Source organism: Diadema antillarum, unplaced genomic scaffold (assembly GCF_040938485.1).
Source record: "Diadema antillarum isolate AM-2024a unplaced genomic scaffold, OU_Dant_1.0 seq00002148_RagTag, whole genome shotgun sequence".
NCBI classification, from domain to species: domain Eukaryota; kingdom Metazoa; phylum Echinodermata; class Echinoidea; order Diadematoida; family Diadematidae; genus Diadema; species Diadema antillarum.
This window is the reverse complement of record NW_027272787.1, coordinates 41,914-63,342: the sequence shown is the minus strand read 5'-3', so window position 1 is coordinate 63,342 and position 21,429 is coordinate 41,914. Positions and strand designations below refer to the sequence as shown.

Here is a 21,429-nt window from a genome sequence, read left to right as displayed (position 1 = left end):
ATAATTTACCTGTTGAGGCACTGCAGAAGGGAGCGTACAAAGTGAGTCAGGTACTCGCTCTTGGCCTTGTCATTGGCAAACACTGGCCCATCGAGAGTGGCTAGCTGGGAAAGGCACTGCATGGCATGGTGGCAGAGGTCAGGGTTCAATCTGGTTCGGGAATGGATCTGTGCACACGAGCAAACAACGAAAAATAAAATATGATGGGGATCAGGAGTAACAATCATACAGTGAAAAGCTGCAATATTCTTGAGGGTTAATAATTTTTTGCAAATTTCGCAAATAGCTATGAATTGACTAACAACACAGAAATATCACCACCTAACACACTAGCGGATTGAATGGACAAGCATAATACAGTGAAACCCCGTTATAACGAGGTCCGTGGGACCGGCGATATTACCTCGTTTATAACCAGTACCTCGTTATAACCGTAAGCATCAAAAACAAAGAAAAACATAAGCACGACGTCATATACACATGTACCCGTCAATCAAACTAAAGAACATCCTTTGCGTTGTTTTTACACAATTATGGGTCATTGTTATTGAGAGAATTAAGGGAAATTACTTGTGAATTGATACAAAAAAGACGGACAAAAGTAGGGGTTGAAAATGCCTTTAATTCTTGATTTTTCTTCTGAAAATCTCTTCGCATTATAGTTCACTGTATTCTTGACAAGTAGGTCTATACAGTATTATATTCGTGAATCTTTCAACACCTAAATAGAGTAACATACATGCATTGTTTACCGTAACTTTCGATGAATTTTACGCTTTTGGTTTCCAGCGGGAATGCGATGATTTCATGAATCATTTCGGCTGTAATCTTATTCAATGTATGATCGTTGCGCCCGAAGGGATTAAAAATGCGTTCTTTATTTTCTTCCGAAAATCTCTTCGCGTTTTCTACATCCGTTTTGGAAAAATATGCGACAAGAAATTTGGAAGGTTGTGATTCTTTTTACGCAAAACTGTACCTCGTAGCGCATTCTGAAAGACAGAAAAATTTCCGTTGTGAAATGCAGTATTGAAGGATAATGAACAAACCCAAATCTATTCAAAACGTTGAATGCGTTTGTTTCTTTTTCTGAACGCCGACTCAAGTAGATTAATACGCGTTATTCAACTATTTTTATGCTATTTTCACTTGGCGGGATCGCGGTGATTTCATTAATCATTTCGGCTTTAATTATACACATTCATATTATTTTACGTTATCATTTGTTAAATGATAATGAACAAACCCAGATCCATTCAAATCGCTGAATGCGTTTGTTTCTTTTTCTGAACGCCGACTCAAGTAGATTAAAATGCGTTATTCAATCATGTTTTACGCTACTGTCATCCGGCGGGATCGCGTTGATTGCATTAATTATTTTGGCTTTTTTATATACATTCATATTTACATTATCATTTGTTAAATGTTAACGAGCAACCCAGATTTATTAAAACCGTTGAATGCGTTAGTTTCTTTTTCTGAACGCCGACTCAAGTATATTAACATGCGTTATTCAATCATTTTTACGCTATTACCATCTGGCGGGATCGCGTTGATATCATTAATTATTTCGGCTTTAATTATACACATTCATATTTACAATATCATTGGTTAAATGATAATGAAGAAACCCAGATTTATTGAAACCGTTGAATGCGTTTGTTTCTTTTTCTGAAAACCGACTCGAGTATAGATTGACATGCGTTACTCAACTTTTTCATGCTATACTGTCACCCGGCGGGATCGCGATGATTTCATTAATTATTTCGGCTTTAATCATACACACTCATATTCACTAACTAGCAAAACACGCGTAATTCAGAACAAAAAATGGAAAGGATATAATGATGAGTTACACACGCATTCCATATGTCCATTTTTGGTCACGAGTGTCGCTACATGAAAAGTTTTTGAACGCATTTTTCCCCCTCTCTCTTGTTGCGGTGTGGTCTGATCGACCTTCTATCACGCACCCGTATCTCGCGAAAAAGGAAAATAAAATGATAATATTTACTAACTTAGTCGGAACATCGGAAGGTATTCCTGTGTCTCAACGCATGGGTTAGAAGAAAACATGGAAGGAACGGTACTCTGCTAAACGGGAAAGAGACATGGATAGCGTGAATTCGGATTTCAATGTTTCGTTTGTCGCGTGTTTGAAAGCGGCAAGTTAAGAAATGGACCCTCGTTATATCCGATCAAATTGCTTATGTTTTTCTTTATCATGATACACCGAAATTGTCCTCGTTATAACCGGAATCTCGTTATAACCGAACTCGTTATAACCGATTCGTTCTGCCATAGGTTTACACGCAAAGGAAAACGGGACCGACGTGATCACCTCGTTATAAGCGGTTCCTCATTATAACCGAACTCGTTATAACGGGGTTTCACTGTAGTGTACTCACAATAGCCTCAGTGTCATATCGCAAAAACAACATCTCATGATGATGTCTGTGACCTACTGTCATTCACAACAACAACAAAATAACAGTTTTTACAAGTAGATAGGATAGATTAGAAAGGCAATCACTTTCAGCACCTCAGTGGTAACGACTGGACTTCTCTGTGCCAAGTGCATTTCTAGTCCAATCAAAGTTACAGGTCTTCATCTGTTAAATGTCACAGACATCTTGAAAATGGGCTGATGGCAGTTTTAATGAACGATAAGTCATTTGATAATATGTATACCACTATTTCATTTATGGTGACATGCAAATACCCATATACCTCATTTTTCTGGCTGGTTTATTCTATGAGAGATGAATGGAAAAACTCTCAGATATTCACATAAAATGAAAGGGCTTAATAAACCATCATACAATTAATAGGCAAAGATAGATTAGAAATGCAACTCGAAACCAAAAGATTAATTATGATTTTAGTTATTCTTTTTTTCTATTAAAACTTTTGCATTTTCTAAACCCATCCTAGACAGGGTTGGATCCAGGAATTCCATAACGCCTTTACAAAATTAAAGGGGGGCGCACGCACCCTCCTCCATTTTTTTTTCTTTTTCTTTCTTTTGTTTGAACAAAAATTAAAGTGGGGACACATGCTCGGTACGTCCCCTTCTGGATTCGCCACTGCTGGAGCCCTCTTTGCACAGGCAATAGCTTTGTCACAAAGAAAAGTGCTTCAAACTGCACATTTCTCTGGCCTGTTTCATGATGCTAACAAGATCCCAATCTGAAACAAAATACGACCAAACAGATTTTGTTAGCTACCTTAACCCGTTGAGGACGGACTGATTTTGCTACAACACGCATTTCCCATAGACACCTGCCCGAGTATACTCAGGACTCGTCCTCAAAGGGTTAAAACAATACATTTGTAACATGCTGGCATGTACTTTGCAATGTATGTACAGTACATCAAGGAAATATTACACACATGCACCTCCTTGTGTGCAACAAGCGCTGAGGATACCTTAAAGAACAGGTCAAGGAGGCCGTGCTCCAGAAGCGGGTCCCTCCACTTGGAATCAGGCTTCAGAGGGGGCGTGTCCACGGGCTGAAAGGATCCTACTCTCCGTCTCGCCGGTAAGGAGGGATTTAGTCAAGGAGTTTCATTGTATGGTAAAGTTAGGTGTGGAGAAAAATAGCTTTAATTATTAGTACTCTCTGAATGGTATCCGTTAATAGTATGCAATACTTCCATCCATAATAAAATTATTGCTGCTCTTGTTTTAAGTTTTTGTTTTTGTTTGTTTGTTTATGTTTGCTTTTTTTAATCTTCTTTTTAAATTCATTATCTTTTTTATTCATAAAGCACATCTTATTCCGAGTCCTAGCCAATAGCATTAATGACTGGACCATATAACCAAGACAATAATGTAGCTTCCAAGTAGCACACTTAAATCGGTTATAATTAGGCATTCAGTCACTCATTTTACTGTCAACAACTTCAACACATCGCTGTCATTTGTGTAAGGCTGACTGTACTGTGCCATCCATTCGCCTTTCATGAAAATTGTTACATAGTTGCCATTTCTGCACTAAATTCCACAAGTGGAGTGGGCCACATCCAATGACATCTGAGGTGTTGCACAAAACAAATAGTGTTGCGGTCGAACAAGATTTCACACTCGGTGAAAGATGAGACGCATTATTCAACTCGGCTTTGCCTTGTTGAACAGGGCACCTCTATCTTTCATCCTGTGAAAAATCTTGTACCATGGCACTCTTGACTATTCACATTTCGTGCAATGGTGGATGATAAGATCCATGAAAAAAAAAAAAAAACACACACACACCAGCATATGCAAGTTTTCAGAAATATCTTGTAATATCCTGCCACTGTCATGAGACCTACACACTGTATAAGTAAGTACTGTCACCCTATTAAACATATTTAACTGCTTGCTGAAAAGTTCCGTCTATTTCTCCTGTCTGCACAAAATGTTGAGAATGGTAAATCCTGTCATGCATAAATATCCCCTTTGTTTAAAGTATGTTGTAGTTGTATTTGTATTTTCATTCTATCTTTCAGTTGTTGTTGCTTTTTAATCTTTATATTTACAGAATACCAAAAATGGCAGGTCGCAAGTATGGCCATGCAGCTCAGACATTTCACCCCAGAATCAAATTATGCTAAACAGGTCCTTCACGATAAAATGACACTATCTCATTTTCCCCCTTCCTTCCAAGTTATGTGAAAATTTATAAATGGGCAACATTACATACATCCCTATGATGGAGACTGTTTTCCACATTTACTCATGGGATGACAAAAAAAATTAGAGGACTTGAGGATATTCGAACTGCTATACTTTCCCTCGTGCGTGTCCAATTAGGTCAAAATTATGGATGGCCTCTCGTTTTGATATCCTTGTCTCTATCCAGAATGACATTCCTACGTTGATGTCTCCTTACAGTGTGATACTGAATACTACACAGCAGAAGGTGACTAATTAGAGCATTACGAACCACTTATACTCAAGGCTGATATTTGCAGGGAGAGAAAAATAAGACAGAGAGAATATCTGAAATAGCCTACCTCACAAAAAAAAAGAAGATAGAATTATAATATGCTACAAAATAGAGGGAGAGTTAGTAGCTATTGCAAGAGAATAATGTTTTCCCTTTCTTTGACGTTTCTCATCTTTTGTTTGCTTTATAAAGCTCATTCACTAATGAACCACCAGGGATCTCATTATTCAAAAATCATTGCCAATCACTTCTATACTTTGTCTGTTTCTCTCTCTGGAGCATAAAATAAAATACATTGCAGTTCGACTGTCTCCATCAAAAACTCATGAGCATCCTAACATGCCACATCACAGTCTAGTTAACCCACTTCTTATATCCCCATCTCACTAGACAGCAATTCCACCACGATCCTCAAAAACTGACAAAGCGCTACATATCATGGTTAGATCTCTTCCAGCAGACGTCCCAATCTTTCCGACTGAAGAATAGGGATGTTTTGGCTCAAAAGTAGGAAAGAAGAAAGAGCAGTTCCCATAGGAGTGCGTCAAGAAAAATTGGCACACTGGAATTGAGAATGGCTGGGAGGTCTGCTTTAAATCTTCTCCATTGTATCCTGAGCATTTCCGAAGCACTAAGGATCATGGTTTTGTAATAGTATACATAAGTTTCACACTCCTAATATCATGTTCTGATTGGTGTTGGAGAATAATGCTATTATAAAATGAGTGAAACTATGAAATGCACATCATCTACTTCGGTTTGACAATGGCATCTGACTGAAGAAATTCAATTATGGACCCCAATTTTTACCCCAAATCAACTGAGATCGTGGCAGGAGCTCCGCTCATAGCAACGTTGTAGCGAGGTCTTGATAAGCATTGGAATATCGCAATACAATCACTTTCATCGCAAAAGCAGCACATTTCGTCTACCTGGAAAAATTGGCAAGAACGTGATCATTATAGCACCATTTCCCTCAGCATAACTAGGTTGACCATCACAAAGAAGCCCTATGGTAATTGCCCCACAAACACAAAATGCTGAACAAGGGCAATTCTGTCACGCTATGTGAATTTTTCACAGATTGCCATGGTCATCTTCCTAGTAGGATGGGGGTATTATGGAGGAAGTGCACCCAACACGTCAACCGAAGGTGGATGACAGTACTCTGGAGGTGGTGGGATAAAGCTTCACAAGAGCCAATTATGAGTCTTAATGATGTTTTGTATGATATTATAACATTAAGCTCTGTGATATACTTTAATGGGGGGGGGGGGGGGGGGGCTGGAGTGTTCCTAAACAGGCATGGCTCACATTTCTATCAAGTAATTCTTCTGTGTGTTAAAAAAAAAATGAAAATAAATGAAAACAAAACTAAAATCAATGAGACACGTACGGCCTTAGAAGTCTAAGGTTTAGAAGACTTAGAGGTCTAAGAAGTTGTAAGGTTTTGAAAGATAACCAAGATATAGCCTGTTCCCTCCCCCCCCCCCCCCCCACAAAAAAAGAGACAGCATTGACTATAAAAACAGAACACTGTTTTCTAGAAGCACTAAAAAGTTTTCAAACAGTCATAGCCATATCCTTACCTTAAATACCTTACCTTAAATACCAAATCTGTTGACTAATGGTTTTCTAAGAATGAATATCTCCAGTCTATGAATTGCAAACTGACATCAAAGAAACAATGCCACTTCTGTTTCTATTTCTTTCTCCTTTTTTTTTTTTTTTTCACACAGTGCAAGGATATGTCTAATGAGCATGAACTCCCAGCTGAGGACCTGTTCACATATATTCAGAAAGCGGCTGAAGACACTGCCCCGGGCGCCGCTCAAGGGGCCCTCCGTGGACATGAGCTGTTGCATGATCTGTAGGGCGAACAAGAACACCTTCTTCAAGTCGTGGGCCTGCAAAACAAGAAAAAATAAATCCACAATCAACAAAGCGCATCAAAGCAAACTGAAAGACGGTGTAACAGAGCTGGGTACCTGAGTGTACTGCACATTCTATGCACTGCCCTTGCCATCAGTGCATTTCATTAACTCCTTCCCTGTAATATTCCCATATAATTTAGATGTACATGACCCTCTATATTCTTAATATCAGTGGGTGAATCTTTCTGTGTGAGAGTCATTTAGAATACTCATTAATGTAGATACACAATAATTGTGAGATAAAATCACTTACATGTGAGAATTTTAACAGACAAGAAATAACTGTAGCCGTACAGTGTACATGTACCTTTTTTTTTTTTTCACTTTGTATTTCTTCACTGCCTCATAACATACATGCGTGTACATGTATACTGTAGTGTAGATGGAATGGCATATAATTGCTATTAAAGACTGACTAAAATAGATATGATGAAAGATCTTGAGTTATCATTTCCCCACCTACTGTGGTACGACTAATTGGGGGAAGCGTGGACAATTATGAGATAAAATCACTTATATGCGAGATTTTTCCTAGACAAGAAATAACCGAACACATACAGTGTACCCTTCTCTTTCTTTTCTTTTTTTACTTTATATTATTTCTTCACTGCCTCAGGAAATATACAATAGTATGGATGGAATGGCATTATAATTGCCAAGACTGACAAAAATAGAACGAAAGATCTTGAGTAATCATTTCATCTACTTAGTATGACTAATTGGGAAAAGTGGGGGTGTTCTTTCAGATGTCAAGTCAAGGCTTCCATGGCCAAATAAAAACAAGGACTAAATTGACAGGAAATATTACATAATAGCTGTGTCAAGCTCTGCTCCATGACTGACAACAGAACGTGACTGACTATGACACATTTTTTTTTTCTAACAGAATTTTAATGTGAAAACTCCAAATACTTCCCCCTAAACCCCTAAAACTCTAAAATCTATCAAATTTCAATATAAGAAGATAACAAAGATACAGATATTTCGGCATGTATATGAATATTTGATTACAATGACTTTTCTTCACAACACACAAAGGTACACAACATATTATTACATGCCTACAATACTGACTAGCTTTTTGTAATGATTTTCTTTTTATCTCCAATAACTGAGAGTAATTTGGCTAAATTTGCCTTCTGGGAGGAAGGACATGGTAGAATGATGGAAGGGGGAGGTAAGAGATAATAGAAAACTATTAAATATAACAAATTCCCCCATGACCACATTTTGCTGATTGAAAAGATGAATGCTAATGCTCCTGTTCCAAATGGGAAATGTCACATGTCCAAATATAATACAGAATTACCATTTTAATAGAAGGAACATAGGGAATTATACATGACTGTATATCATTCATCACAAGTAGATTTTGAAATCCGTATGTAATACCACTGTGGGTGTGATCCGGGTAGAATTTGTGCAGTTAAGCGGACATCATGTGAACAGCGGATTCTCTTTTGAAGAAGACTACTCTCATCACATGAGCAAGTACAAGTGTACATGGAGAAATCCATCAAAGAATTTTGCCAGAAAGTGTAGGCGAGGGTTGAAAACATGTGCTGACTTGCATACATATTTCACATCGAGAGCACTTGTATGGAAAGGTGAATCGATATTCACAGCTTTAAATACTAAAAGTTCTTTGTAACATGACAGAATTCTCCATTCCCCCCTAAAAAAAAACAAACAAACAAACAAACAAACAAAAAACAAGATTCTTGGAAAAGAGTTAAAGGATATGCTGGGGTTTATCCAGCAGGGTGGTAGTGAGACACCCGCAAATTAGTAGTAACAGTATGCAAATGGTTTTGAAACTTCACTCCAGTTATGAAGAAAAGGATTATCATAAATACATGTACTTTACAATGCTGAGAAAAAAAATGTACTGCCACTGATCTGTAATATAACTTTTCAAGTAGTGAAATTTTCTAGGTCAAAGTCACTGCAAAATGGTCTGAGAAAATACAAAACTATCAATTTAGTTTTATTAGATGCAAATCTAAAAGAGCCTTTTCTCCCTTTTATCACATGACAAGAATTGCAACCCAAGCTTAAAAACACAGACATGGCTGAGACAGTGCAAGAGGCCACGTTGGGACAACTTGAAGGTACAATAAAACCTGTTTTATAGTGTAGTATCTGTTCATCCGAGAAAGAATGAGTGACCCAGAAGAACAGGTTTGTACAGGCAGATGTTGTTTGCGTACCATAATGGGTTAATCAGCACTGTAAGTGGGCGGCTGTTAGACACAGGTGGTACATTGTCGCTACAGCTGTGCAGAGATGTCTATGACTATCGTCTAATTGACCAAAGGTCTTTGCTGATCCGTGCCTCTTTTGATAATACATGTATTTCACTATTAACTGTTCTGAGATTCATACATTTGTGATTTATGCTTCACGGTATGATCACTTCTAAAGCTTTTACTTCACAAATATACATGCTATAAAACCTAACATTATATACCATTTACAATGTACCATGTAGGCATCATGGTCAACTACAATGTACAAGTGTATGCAAATCTGTGACCAATGCCTGTCTCAAAACCCTTTGCCACAGTGCATGGTAAAGAACCATACTAACCATGTTTCAGTGCACTATTCTTTGCACTACATGTATAGCTAGCAATCAGTAATGAGTCATCTTTCAGTTGGCCAGCCCCCTCCCCCTTCCCACAAAAAAAAAAATAATAATTAATAGATAAAAATAAAAAAAATAAAGGTTTAGAGTCAGGCTAGGCAGTATAATCTAAATTATGGACAGGTCTATGATCACCAGTATCAGTCTCCATAGATCTTACAAACAATGAGTGGGCTTATCTATATATTTAGAGTACAATCTTGCATAATACTGAATTTGTCCTCCTACATCTACTTTACATATAGTATTAAATCTTTAGAGCATACAAGTATAGCCAGGGGTGCAGTTTGTTCTTTGTTTTCCAGCATACAATAAAAAGAAGCACAGTCAGACCATAGCCTTACCAACTTCTGCCCATGACAGATAAGTAAAAATAAAAATAAAATAAAATAACAATAGTAATAAATAAGTAAATGAGTACAGAGGGTTTTTTTTTTTTTTTTGAAGGTCTGACAATCAAAGCTATCAATGACACAGGTATGCCAGCATCTGTTTCTGTTTTTTGAAGTCCCTCTGTTAACATTACTTCTCTTTTAATCTTGATTGATTATGGGTACTTCTTTAAATTGAGGCCTTTCTGCAGTTCCTTTTGAAAATAAAGACTATTCCTTAAAAGAGATAGAGAGTGGGAGAGAGGGATACCATCTTTTTGTGTTTATAATTTTTCTTGTTAAGGTGTTCATTTTTTTTCCTCTTTTGATTCCTTTTTCTTTTTCCTCGCTGCCGAGCTTAACTGTTACAATCAGTAAATATGTGACTTGTAGTCACTCAAACAACTGTATTGTGCAAAAAGAAGAACATCACCAAAAGAATGCATGAAAATACGGCCTTACCTCAAATATGCGCTTGCATTGTATATGGAATTCCCAGCTGAGACCAATGTCACTTGTGCGAGTGGATCCCGAGTATTCATTCAGCAGGGCAGTCAGCATAGAGCAGGCTATAGTTTGCTGGACACGGGAAGATGGCAAACAATGTGCATTGAGTGAATGTCTGGGAAGGTGAAATACAAACCTGCAGTCATGCAAGCTGGCCTATTCATTTGGCCACTCTCATTGACAGATCTTGGTGAGACATTCAGTGTTTCTTCATGTACACTGTAACACTCAAACTTGGAAAAAGTGCAATTTGTCATTGTTGTCTTTAAAGTTCATGTGCTCAGTCACGCATGACATTTGTCAACATATAATTAGATATCAATGGATAGATAAAGAGTTCTTCTTTCCTCACAATAAGCCAGTTCGTAATTAGCTCATGTACACCTTGGTACAAATGACCTTTATTTTTTATCAGTTGGTTGGGCACATCACTCGTTTTCAAAGCGGTATAATGCATAAGCTGCCCAACATAACAATTTATGGAATTCGTGTTCAAACAAAGTATGAACTTGTGTTCAGACCAGGTGACCAGAATAGTCCGTCAGTTGACACTTTAGCAGGCATCTAATTCATTGTTTTGTATTGAATGCAATAACAGCCTTTTTCTTTTTCTATTGCCAAACACCAGGGTTGCTGTCAGGTGGATGTGCTGGCAAGCACTATTTAGATAAGGATCTCATGAATAATCATCACATTACAGAATGATGCTTATCTCAGTGAATTGATAAACCAAAGTGCCTGTTGGTACAAATGACCTTTTTCTGCTCATGCACAAAGTGGAATTACGAACTGGTCTATCAAAGTTGCACTCTCCATACACTTGTAGCTGACAATTATCAAATAGTAGCCCTCCAAAAAGGTGGATTACCTTTCTTTCTTTTTTTTTTCTTTTTCGTTTTTTGATAAGCACTATACAGTGCCCCACTGCTTTGTATGATGTTGAAGCCCTTTTGAGTGGCAGGAAATTTCAGGCAAAAAGCAAAGGTTTCATGAGAAAGCAACCATCCCTAAGATCAGTGAAATCTTTGAAGGTTTCCATGGCGGTAGAAGGGTGGGTGGTAGAAGGCTTAATGGTGTACCACATTTGACATTCTTTCTTGGTTATGTATGTGGCCCTAAAAAGGGCGCACTCACTCCTGACGTTTCGGCAAGCATGTTCTTGCTGTTTTCAAGAGAAAACTCTCTTTCTCTTTTTCTCTTGAAAACAGCTCCATCTATTCATCACAAAGAGCAGGGTATTTACCCCGGTGAGGAGGTCCTGCCTTACACTTTGTACATCCAACTGGACCCCACGGAAGACCAGCTATTGCAGCTGAATATGGGCTATCCAGCCATCTTCTCAGATGGAAATGAGACAAACAATCATAGACAGTATTATGCTACGAGACGATAACCATTGCAGGCCACATGTGTGTCAGCATTCTACTGCTCTTTCAACTGACGCAACAGTACCACGCCAGGATCTTCCGACAGAAAAATGGGGAGAGGGGTATGGGGTGTGAGACAAGGGCAAGACTTACCATGGTGGGGTCGCCGCTGGCGATGAGTTGTGATATATCGGAGAAGAGTCCCTCCCTCCCCGCCTCTTTGCTCTCCACCGTCCCTCGTTTGAAGATGACGGCCACAGCTTGCAGGATCTGTTCTCGCACATAACTTGGCAGTCTGCTCAAAACACACATGCGTGTAATAAAACAAACGACTTTCAACAATAGTCCTGGCGCCAGTTTACTCCATGCCAGTGGCAAATTGTAATAAGTACTTAAAGTCAACATTGAGAAATGAGGTAGAATGTTAACAGCTTCACTTTTGACTAAAGAAAAAGAAAAAAGACAAACAGATTTTTAGAAATACATCTTCCACAGACATGGTTTCTCTTTTAGCCAAAAGGAGGTAGGCCTAATTGTCAGAAATCAGTGAAATACCAATGCCCTTGACTCATATATTTCCACAAGGGTGAAATATGAAGCAATGTACATTGGCAGTTGCTCAAAACATATGTGTAAAAAGGAACTTTCAATCAACAGTCAGTGGCACTTACATTTGTACACTCCACACCAACTACAAATCATGCTCAGTAGTAGCGAGTTTGAGTCGCCACTGCCCTATAAGCTGGACAGATATCAAGAGGTTCTTCACTTTACGATTAAAAAAGACATATTTTTAGAAATAAGTCTTTCACAAACATATCTTCTTCTTAAACCAAGACAGGAGGTAACTGTTAGAAGTCAGTCAGATACTAATGCCCTCAATTCATATACATGTAACATCAACAATGTAAAAATAAATGGTTTGTGTTACATTAAGTTCCAATGACTGTTACAATGCATATCATACAATGCCTGAGTCATGAGTGTAGTTACATCATATTACATGTGCATATTAAAAGACATTTCACTAAAGAAAAAAAAAATACAAAAAATCACAAACTACAAATGCTAATAATCATTATGCATGAAAATCAAATACAAATGACTCTGTAAATGCTTACCCTGGTTTGTGAGTGACAAACTTCAGCAGAAAACTCCGGACACTGTCCACCTGCGAGTGGTCAAGCAGTGCCCAGTCCCTGATCACTGCTTCCTTCACGGTAGATGCTGCCTGAAATAGGATGTAGTCTACATTGCTGTGTTCTAAACAGGATAAAGGCACAGGAATGAGACAAGATGAGAGAAGCATACATGAATCTATTACATAAAGTGATATCGGGTGATCATGACAACACTGTTCATCAATCAAATTATACACATACACTTCAAACTTAGCAATAAAAGAAAGAACCAAAACAATCTCGCACTGAGGATGGGACCATTCACTCTTGTTTGTTGCTATTGTTGTTGTTGCTGTTGTTGCTGTTGTTGTTGTTCTTGTTGTTGTCATTAGCTTGCTCAGTCTCAAAATACGCCTTAGAACATGACTGACCTCGCCCCTACGGCATAGAGTCAATTTGTACACGCACAATTAATCTCATGAAACAATGACGCAAAACAGTAAGTTTTCATCTCGGTACAGATGTATAAATATGCAGCCACAAGCCTACCTACAAAATTTCACACACAACAGACAGCTACACTAATAAATCTTCCATGTGCATTTTAACAAGTTCTATTTCACTCATCAAGTGATGGCTGTTCATATTCAAACACACACTACAGTGTAGGAAGCAAACAGTAGCCTTGCTAGTACACTTAAACCCATGGTTTTGGTATTTGTTTGTTTTTTATGATCTACCGGCATTGTTCTTTGGGTCTGCATTATAAATAATTCCTAATAAATTCCTACCTCCTCCTTTTGAAGACTCTGTGGACCTACTGAGTATAGGTATATTTTCATAAGATTTGAAGTTTTATTTGTTTTTGTTGTTGGTTGCTTTATATCTATTGTTTAATGTTCATGTAAACAGTGTTTGTGAAGGACTGTTACCCCGTTGTGTACGGTAACCTGGTGGCCTGCGTATTAAGTCTATGGGCATTTCAGAATTCAGTACAGAACGGGTTAACTTGCTGTACATACCGAGGATGAACTGGCATGCCTGCAATGGGTTGGAGGCTCGTCTGAAGGCTAGGATGGTATGCTCTGCAGCTTGTCGCTGTTCCTGGTTCACTGTGTGGGGAGGGGCCTGGCAATGATAAACAGGAATGCATTGATGCATGAATGAATGGATGTACATTGTATGGACAAATTAATGAAAGAATGAATACATGTCAATGCAACAAGAATATTTAGATTACAAGATACATTAATAAATGCATGAAAAAATGAATAAACAAAAAGAAAAAATACATGCATATATAATGATTGAAATGAAAATAATATAATAATAAAAAATAACAATAGTAATAACATATGATAATAATAATAATAATAATAACAATAATACATTCTAATAATAACAATAAAAATAACACTTGCAAAACAAAAAAGTATTTCATCCTCACCCATGAGAAAACCCATAACATCTTCACCTTCACCTATCTCTCAACACTGGCTGCCTGTTCAATACCATACAAATGTATGATGTTTAGGTTGCTGCTATTTGCTTTCACTGTCACCAAAGAGAAAACTCATTTGATAACACCTTCACTTCACTCCCTCAGCATTGTTGCCTGTTCAGTATCATATCATGTTTAAGTTGTTGCCATTTGTCTTTCATTCAATACATGGAACCGCCCCTTGTTACAAATGTACACTGTAAATTGATAAATCTCCAACAATCCTTCTAGGAATCTTAGGCCTTCAAGCTCATCTCTACTTGCTGTGCTACAAACTCATAATTCTTGGGGTAATCGAGGTCTATTCCGAAGGAATTTAAGCTCCCACAAGATATTTGTAATCTATCTTCTCCTAAACAGTCACTTCAAGATTGCACTCTAAATGTGTTTATTCAAATTGCAGACATGCAGTTTTGTAAATATTTTCTTTATGATCCCTTTTTTCATATCTCTCTTTACAGGTATTTACTGCCTACTTTTCTCTGCACAATATCTATTCATAATGGATGTTGGTGTATTACAAGCATTCATGATCATTATTATTATTATCATCATTTAATGTCCTAAAGATCCTAGGAAAAAAGTAATTTTGCCTGATACTACAGCAAGAGGGAATGGCATTCGTGAGTACACACAAAATCAACTCAGTGAGACTCGGACACGAATTCGTTTAACTGCCACAGCAGAAGTGCTACAGACTGAGCCATTTCACCACCCAGATAGCACACAATACGCATAGCAGGTGGTTGCTGCCTATGTTTTAAGCTTGACTGCCTACTGTACATTTGTGTATAAATGCAGCATGGAATACTTCAGGTATAACATCAGGTCAAAGCATGAACGGAATACCACCATTCCTGATAGTGATACAGCTGATGAAACATTACCAAACACATTTGTGTAGCTGAGAAGAAGTCGGGCTACACTACAGTTGAGGATATATAGTCATTGGACTAATGACTCCCTTCCCTAACGTGTGTTTATAAAACTTGACTCATTACGGGAAAATAATGGGAATCTTCATGGTTGGCTGTCTACTGTACATACTGAACTTGTCCTGTGATGTTAGTAAGGTATCATATTTCCAATGCTGATCAATTGTTTACAGCTGTAGTGATTTTCTATCACTAGAGTCATATTGATGTGCGATAAAAAGGAAATGGGGATAATGTGTAATTAGCTGCAGACACACTGGCAAAAGATCGCGAAGTTTAACTTCTAAGATCGCAAAGTCTTCGCGATGTTCGTTCATCTGTCCATACTGGCAGCCAAACTTCTTGATCTTTACATTCTCAAAGTTTGGGTCACTGGTGCACTTGCGCAAGAAAGAAGAAAGAGCGCTCTGTCTGACAGCTAGTGATCGTGACGCAACAATACACACACTACAATGTACATCACAATGACTGCATGCTTCAGAGGCTGACTGGTAGTGGTACATGCATGACTGAGCACATGAACTTTAAAGACAGTTCCGAAAATTTTCACTTCTTTCCAAGGAAAAATGAATGTCTCATTGAATGGATGAGATCTGTCGATGAAAGTGGACAAATTAACAGGCCAGCCTGCATGACTGTTGATTTGTGTTTAGGGTTTGGTCCATAACCTTGAACATGCAATGGCCATGTACAGCTGTATGTTGTAAACATTAAACTTGGTCACTCCCACAAAGGCTAACCCATCCTCTCTCTTCATATTCAAGGCATGGTTTGTTTCTGTGAGTGAACAGAGAAAAACAGACTTTGTGGGTTGGCCTTTGTGGGGGTAAACAAGTTATCGTACAGGTGGCCATTTTACAGGCAATTGTATGGACCATAAAATGTTTAAGAAACCCTTATTGGCCTTAACACAAACCTGCATTCATAAAGGCTGGTCATTTTATTTGGCCACTTTCATTGACGATCTCAACCATTCAAGTGAGACATTCATTATTCCTTTGTGATGACACTCAAACTTGGAAAAAGTTCACTTTGACTTTGTCATTGCCATTTTTAAAACTCCAAACTCATGAGGATGTTCTCAGCTCAGTCATGCATGATGATTGTCAACATTAGTTTAATTAAATCAGGTACACGTTCATGTATGACCAAGCGTTGTGGGACCGGACGCGTACATGGAGTCACTTTGAAGGGGAAATCCAACGATTTAGCAGGTTAATTCTCACGCAGTTTTCAGAGTATGTTGTCTAGTATATGAGGAGTCTATCAAGTCTTTGAGGCAAAGGAACTTAAGTGTCCAGAAACCCAACCCCCCATCATTCATACCAATGAAAAGAACAGAATGACTCTTCTTTCCTCACAATCAACGCTGGTTTAAATTCACTCTTTTTTCTTTCTTTCTTTCTTTCTTTCTTTCTTTTTTCTTTTTCCTTTTTTTTTTTTTTTGTGTGATACGCACTGTAACGTTATAATGACCCATTCCGTTCATCGCCAAGACGGCGGGCCTGAAAAAAGAGGGAATGAGATTTATATCTTTTGATCTAAAGTCAGACTCAAGTTTATCTTCTTCTTCTTATCTTCCCTGGCCTGGGCAACTCACGTTACAAGATCAACAAATTTTTCATCATAAAATGGCTGCCCATTTTAATATTCCGGACAAGCACATGCCAGACATTGGTCAGAATCTTTATAACGTTAGAACTCTACAGGATAGAACATCGAATAGACCGAGTGTGAGTAGCACCGCACACGGAATGAATGCATGCAGGCCCAATGAATGACAATACAGCTACAGTACAAATAGTGACCGTAAACAGGCGCGCTAGAACACGCAATTCGCGCACGTTCATTCACGGCCGATAGCACATCTACCACATCGAACAAACTTCATTTGTTGAGATATTAGGACGATACAATTGGCAGAAAAGCCTTGGACTAGATCATACCATGATGATATTGGAGGCCTCTTCAAGCTGTCTCAAAAAGTCCCCCATACTTCACACCGTGGGATGATTTCTGTCTCCGGTTGACGTAAATTCTCTGCAGCGAAAGCATTCACGTATGCATGACCTTTGCAATCAACTATGTACTTCCGGTAGAGATTTTACTGCTACTTGACTACACGGCCCAGCCAGTGTGAGCTGTAAACACACACACCTAGACTATAGTATCGGCAGAGGAAAAAATAAATGAATAAAAAATAAAAAAAACCACACAAAAATCAATTGTATTTCATGTTTATGCATGAATGAATACGTGTGTAAGTTAGCAAGTTAGAATGTTTGTATGTTAGTTGTATCATTCTGCCTTACTTTGGCAAAAGGAAGCAAGTGACATCGAGTACAAATGTTACAAATGAAGAAAATATGTTTTTGGGTAAGATAGGCCCTTCAACATGAAAATTTTGTGATGAGAAATAATGTCGGTATTCGTGCAAGTCATATGGTGATGCATTTACGACAACTCGAAGAATTTTGATATTCCCATAGAAACTCATTATCATGTAACTTGCTCCCTTTGGCCAAAGTATCATAGATTTGTAGCAAACATAAAAAATTGGCAAAAGGAAGCAAGTGACAATCATAATCTGAGCCGTACTGTTGTAACTTGCTTCCTTTTGCCAAAGTATTTCAGATTTTTAGCAAACTTGAAAAATCTGGCAAAAGGAAGCAAATGACAATCATATCATGAGAATGTTACTTATGTCCTTTTGCCAAAGTATTATAGATTGGTAGCAAACATAAAAAAAATGGCAAAAGTAAGCAAGTGACAATCATATCATAAGGATGTTACTTGCTCCCTTTTGCCAAAGTATTTTAGATTGTGTGTAAATACAAATGATTTGGCAAAGGGAAGCAAGTGGCAATCATATCACGAGGTTGTAACTTGCTTCCTTTTGCCAATTTTTCATGCAATTTTGTGCACTTGCTTCCTTTTGCCACCCGAATATCTCAGAAATGGGTCAAAATTGTAACTTTTGGATTTTTCATTTAAATAGAGCATGCCTCAAAAATGCCAAATCAATAAAAAAGTCAATATCCATAAAAATGTCACTTGCTTCCTTTTGACAAAGTAGGGCAGCATTGTCGACAAACTTTTATTTTCTTATTGTAGTTTCCCATGAGGCGATTTTACATTTGTGGGTTCAACATGGTGGTTCACGAAGTAGGCCTAATTTGTCAGTGGCAGGCAGCAATAACTCGGCCTATATTTGAATAATACTTGAATATTGCGAGTCTTCTCTTTAAAACATTTCATATGGTGTTCACCAATGCTTCATTCAAACATCTGACTTTTATTTCATTCGCCGATGACAGATACTGTTTTTACTGTTTCGTTTCCTCTCCGAGATCTCAAAATAGGCCTAGGTACTTTTTGATATCTTCTTCTTCTTTTGAATAGATGGATTCAAGCAAATATTTTATCTTTAGATTTTCAACAGAATAAAAATCATCTCATGATATGTTACTCAGTATTTTTTTAGACAACCTTTCTTGTCAAATTGTAAATATCCGTTAATTGTGTACATTTCACGAAATTTTGAGAACTTTTGATGTATTGATTGACATCGTTTTATCACCTATCTCATTTATTTGAATAAACTGATTTTAAGTGGTTATTTATAAGTTAAAACATTTTTTTTTTCAAGCGACCCGCTTCTTGTAATGTTACATTCAACTATGCTTTTATCATTCCGTGGGGAAGGTCATCCAAGCTCATCCATCTTCTAGTCTAGCTCTTCTCTTCTCTGTATTTTTCCTATTCGGGTACCCTCGGTCCTTATTCTCTTCTCTTTTTTTTTGTCCTTTTGTATTATTCCATCTTGTGTTATCCTTTCTTGTTAAACGAAATTCTAAATAATTAAAAGTTTTTTATTCTATATATGTGCATGTGTTCTGTTCTTTCGGTTAAAAAAAAAAGTAGAATTGTTCCAAGCCGTAATGCTTAGAGGCCGTTGTCCGTCAAGCGATTTTCTTATTGACAAACGGTCTCCTCCACCTGTATACTTAAAGATTTGTCGTCATGAAACATATGTATTATTTACATTATTATGCACTGTGTATGTCCATGAGTTTCATATGTTTGATATTGTCATACTGATTTTTGTTCTATACAAGTGGAGAAATAGAACTTGCTCTAAGATTATAATATGATGTAATATTGATAACACAAAAGAGAGTTGTAAGATGGATTTATGGCAGGAATTCATGTGCGCCATAAACTTCTCCATTTTCTTAGAACGTAATGTTTTGAGAATAGATGATATTGAACTTAGGGGTTTTGGAGTCCTTTACTTAAGAAAAATTAAGAAATACATAAACATTCATCTAGACAGAGAACACTATGTATATACCTATCAAAAAATAGACTGCGAATATTACAAAATACTGTTATGTGTAATGGCCATATAAACTTTGGAACTCTGTAAGTACTGAAATGCAACGAACACGGTCCACGTTATATCAGGCTATGAACAGCAAGAGTAAACTCTCATTCCGCACTTCTCTGCTTGAATGGTGACAACACAAATCAATAAATGATTTAAAATAAACAACATTGATCATTGATTTAGACTCCTCAGCACGGTTGTTGAATAGGCCCACACGATGGTCTCATTTTTATTTTTATTTTTTTCATATTTCCTTTTCTCTCGCTGCTGCAGGCACTTAAATTATTTTCTGCTTGACTTTTTTTTTTTTTTTTTTTTTTTTGGGGGGGGGGGGGGGGACCTACCCGCACTATTAGCATGCTCTTTTCTTTATAGGTTCCCCCGCACATAATCTTAATCATCCCATATGAATATGACGCACCGTACCATAGATTGATTTAAATCCATTCGGTATATCATGAAATATCATTCTAAGTCTGTCAATAAATACTTAATTTTCAATTTTGTTTCTATTCATAGATCTCTGGGTGTTTGTTGCAAATGTAAGTTTCGGGAAACTTAAATGAATTGAAATTAAATTTCATGACGCTATACATTGTAGGAGCTTTTACATGTTTAAATTTTGATCGTTACTTGGAAGTAAGATAAGCCATGAATGAAACATGTAGATAACATACGGCCTACAATATACATATTACATGTAAACACCCACACACACACACACACTCACACACACACACATATATATGTAATATATATATATATATATAGATATATATAGATATAATATATATATATATATATATATATAATATATATATATATGTATATATTATATTCTTTACAAGTACTCCCTTTCTGTGATTCTATAAGTATATTATTCTAGAATCCCTATTATACATTCTACTAATGATTTAAAGATGTTTTAGTTTTGTATATTCATAATCATTTTTGATAGGAATTTTTAGGATATGATGATGTAATGATGAACTGAATTACACTGACATGCATGAATCACCCTTGTCTCATTCACCCTCAGTCTGTTTCTCTCTCTCTCTCTCTCTCTCTCTCTCTCTCTCACTCTCTCGCTATTACTTCTCGTCGACATAATAAGCACGATAATCTTAATATGTGTTGTGATACAGGACTGTGAAAACAATCGTGGAATAACATTCGAGCCGATTGTTTCGAGGACGCAATCACGTCGTCGCTTCCGAGGCCTATCAACAGAGGAGATCCGGTCTGTTCGGTTTGTTTTTGTTTTTGTTTTGTTTAACTGCATGTATGTCCAGTTATATAGTCACCTGTTCCCTATATATGAGTGTGTGATAGCTCCATACTAGACTTCAATACAGTATGTCCCCCCCCCAAAAAAAACAAACAAACAAACAAAAACAAAAACAAAAACAAAAAGATACAATCGGATTTCCGCATTCATAACTTTCATTTCATCTCATTTCATTTCATTTCATTTATTTCCACTTTCATAACTGGCTTACAAAATTTAGATTAAAAAACAAACAAACAAACAAACAAGAATGCATGGTATCAAATAATAATGATAGTAGTGGAATCATGAGAAGCACAAAGTAGGCTTATTAAAAATGATCCCAAAGCAAATAATATCATAATGTAAATAATTTCAAATGTGTATTCATTTATAATCATCTGTAATTGGATTGAAACAAACATTAATACAGAATGCGATATGATTAAAAGCTGAAA

The 21,429-nt window shown here is 37.1% G+C and overlaps 1 protein-coding gene across 1 annotated transcript in view; it reads right to left on the bottom strand.

Moving 5' to 3' along the window:
• Positions 1-17,373, bottom strand: part of LOC139714050 (exportin-4-like) — a 113,645-nt gene extending 96,272 nt beyond the window's left edge. The window contains exons 1-8 of the mRNA XM_071625778.1: positions 17,261-17,373; positions 13,901-14,006; positions 12,879-13,020; positions 11,911-12,052; positions 10,346-10,462; positions 6,682-6,838; positions 3,430-3,542; positions 10-167 (exon numbers count right to left, since the gene is read on the bottom strand). Of these exons, the coding sequence (XP_071481879.1) occupies positions 10-167; positions 3,430-3,542; positions 6,682-6,838; positions 10,346-10,462; positions 11,911-12,052; positions 12,879-13,020; positions 13,901-14,006; positions 17,261-17,308 (983 nt within the window). The 5' untranslated portion in view covers positions 17,309-17,373. The remainder of the gene's footprint in view (positions 1-9; positions 168-3,429; positions 3,543-6,681; positions 6,839-10,345; positions 10,463-11,910; positions 12,053-12,878; positions 13,021-13,900; positions 14,007-17,260) is intronic.
• Between the last annotated feature and the right edge of the window lie 4,056 nt (positions 17,374-21,429).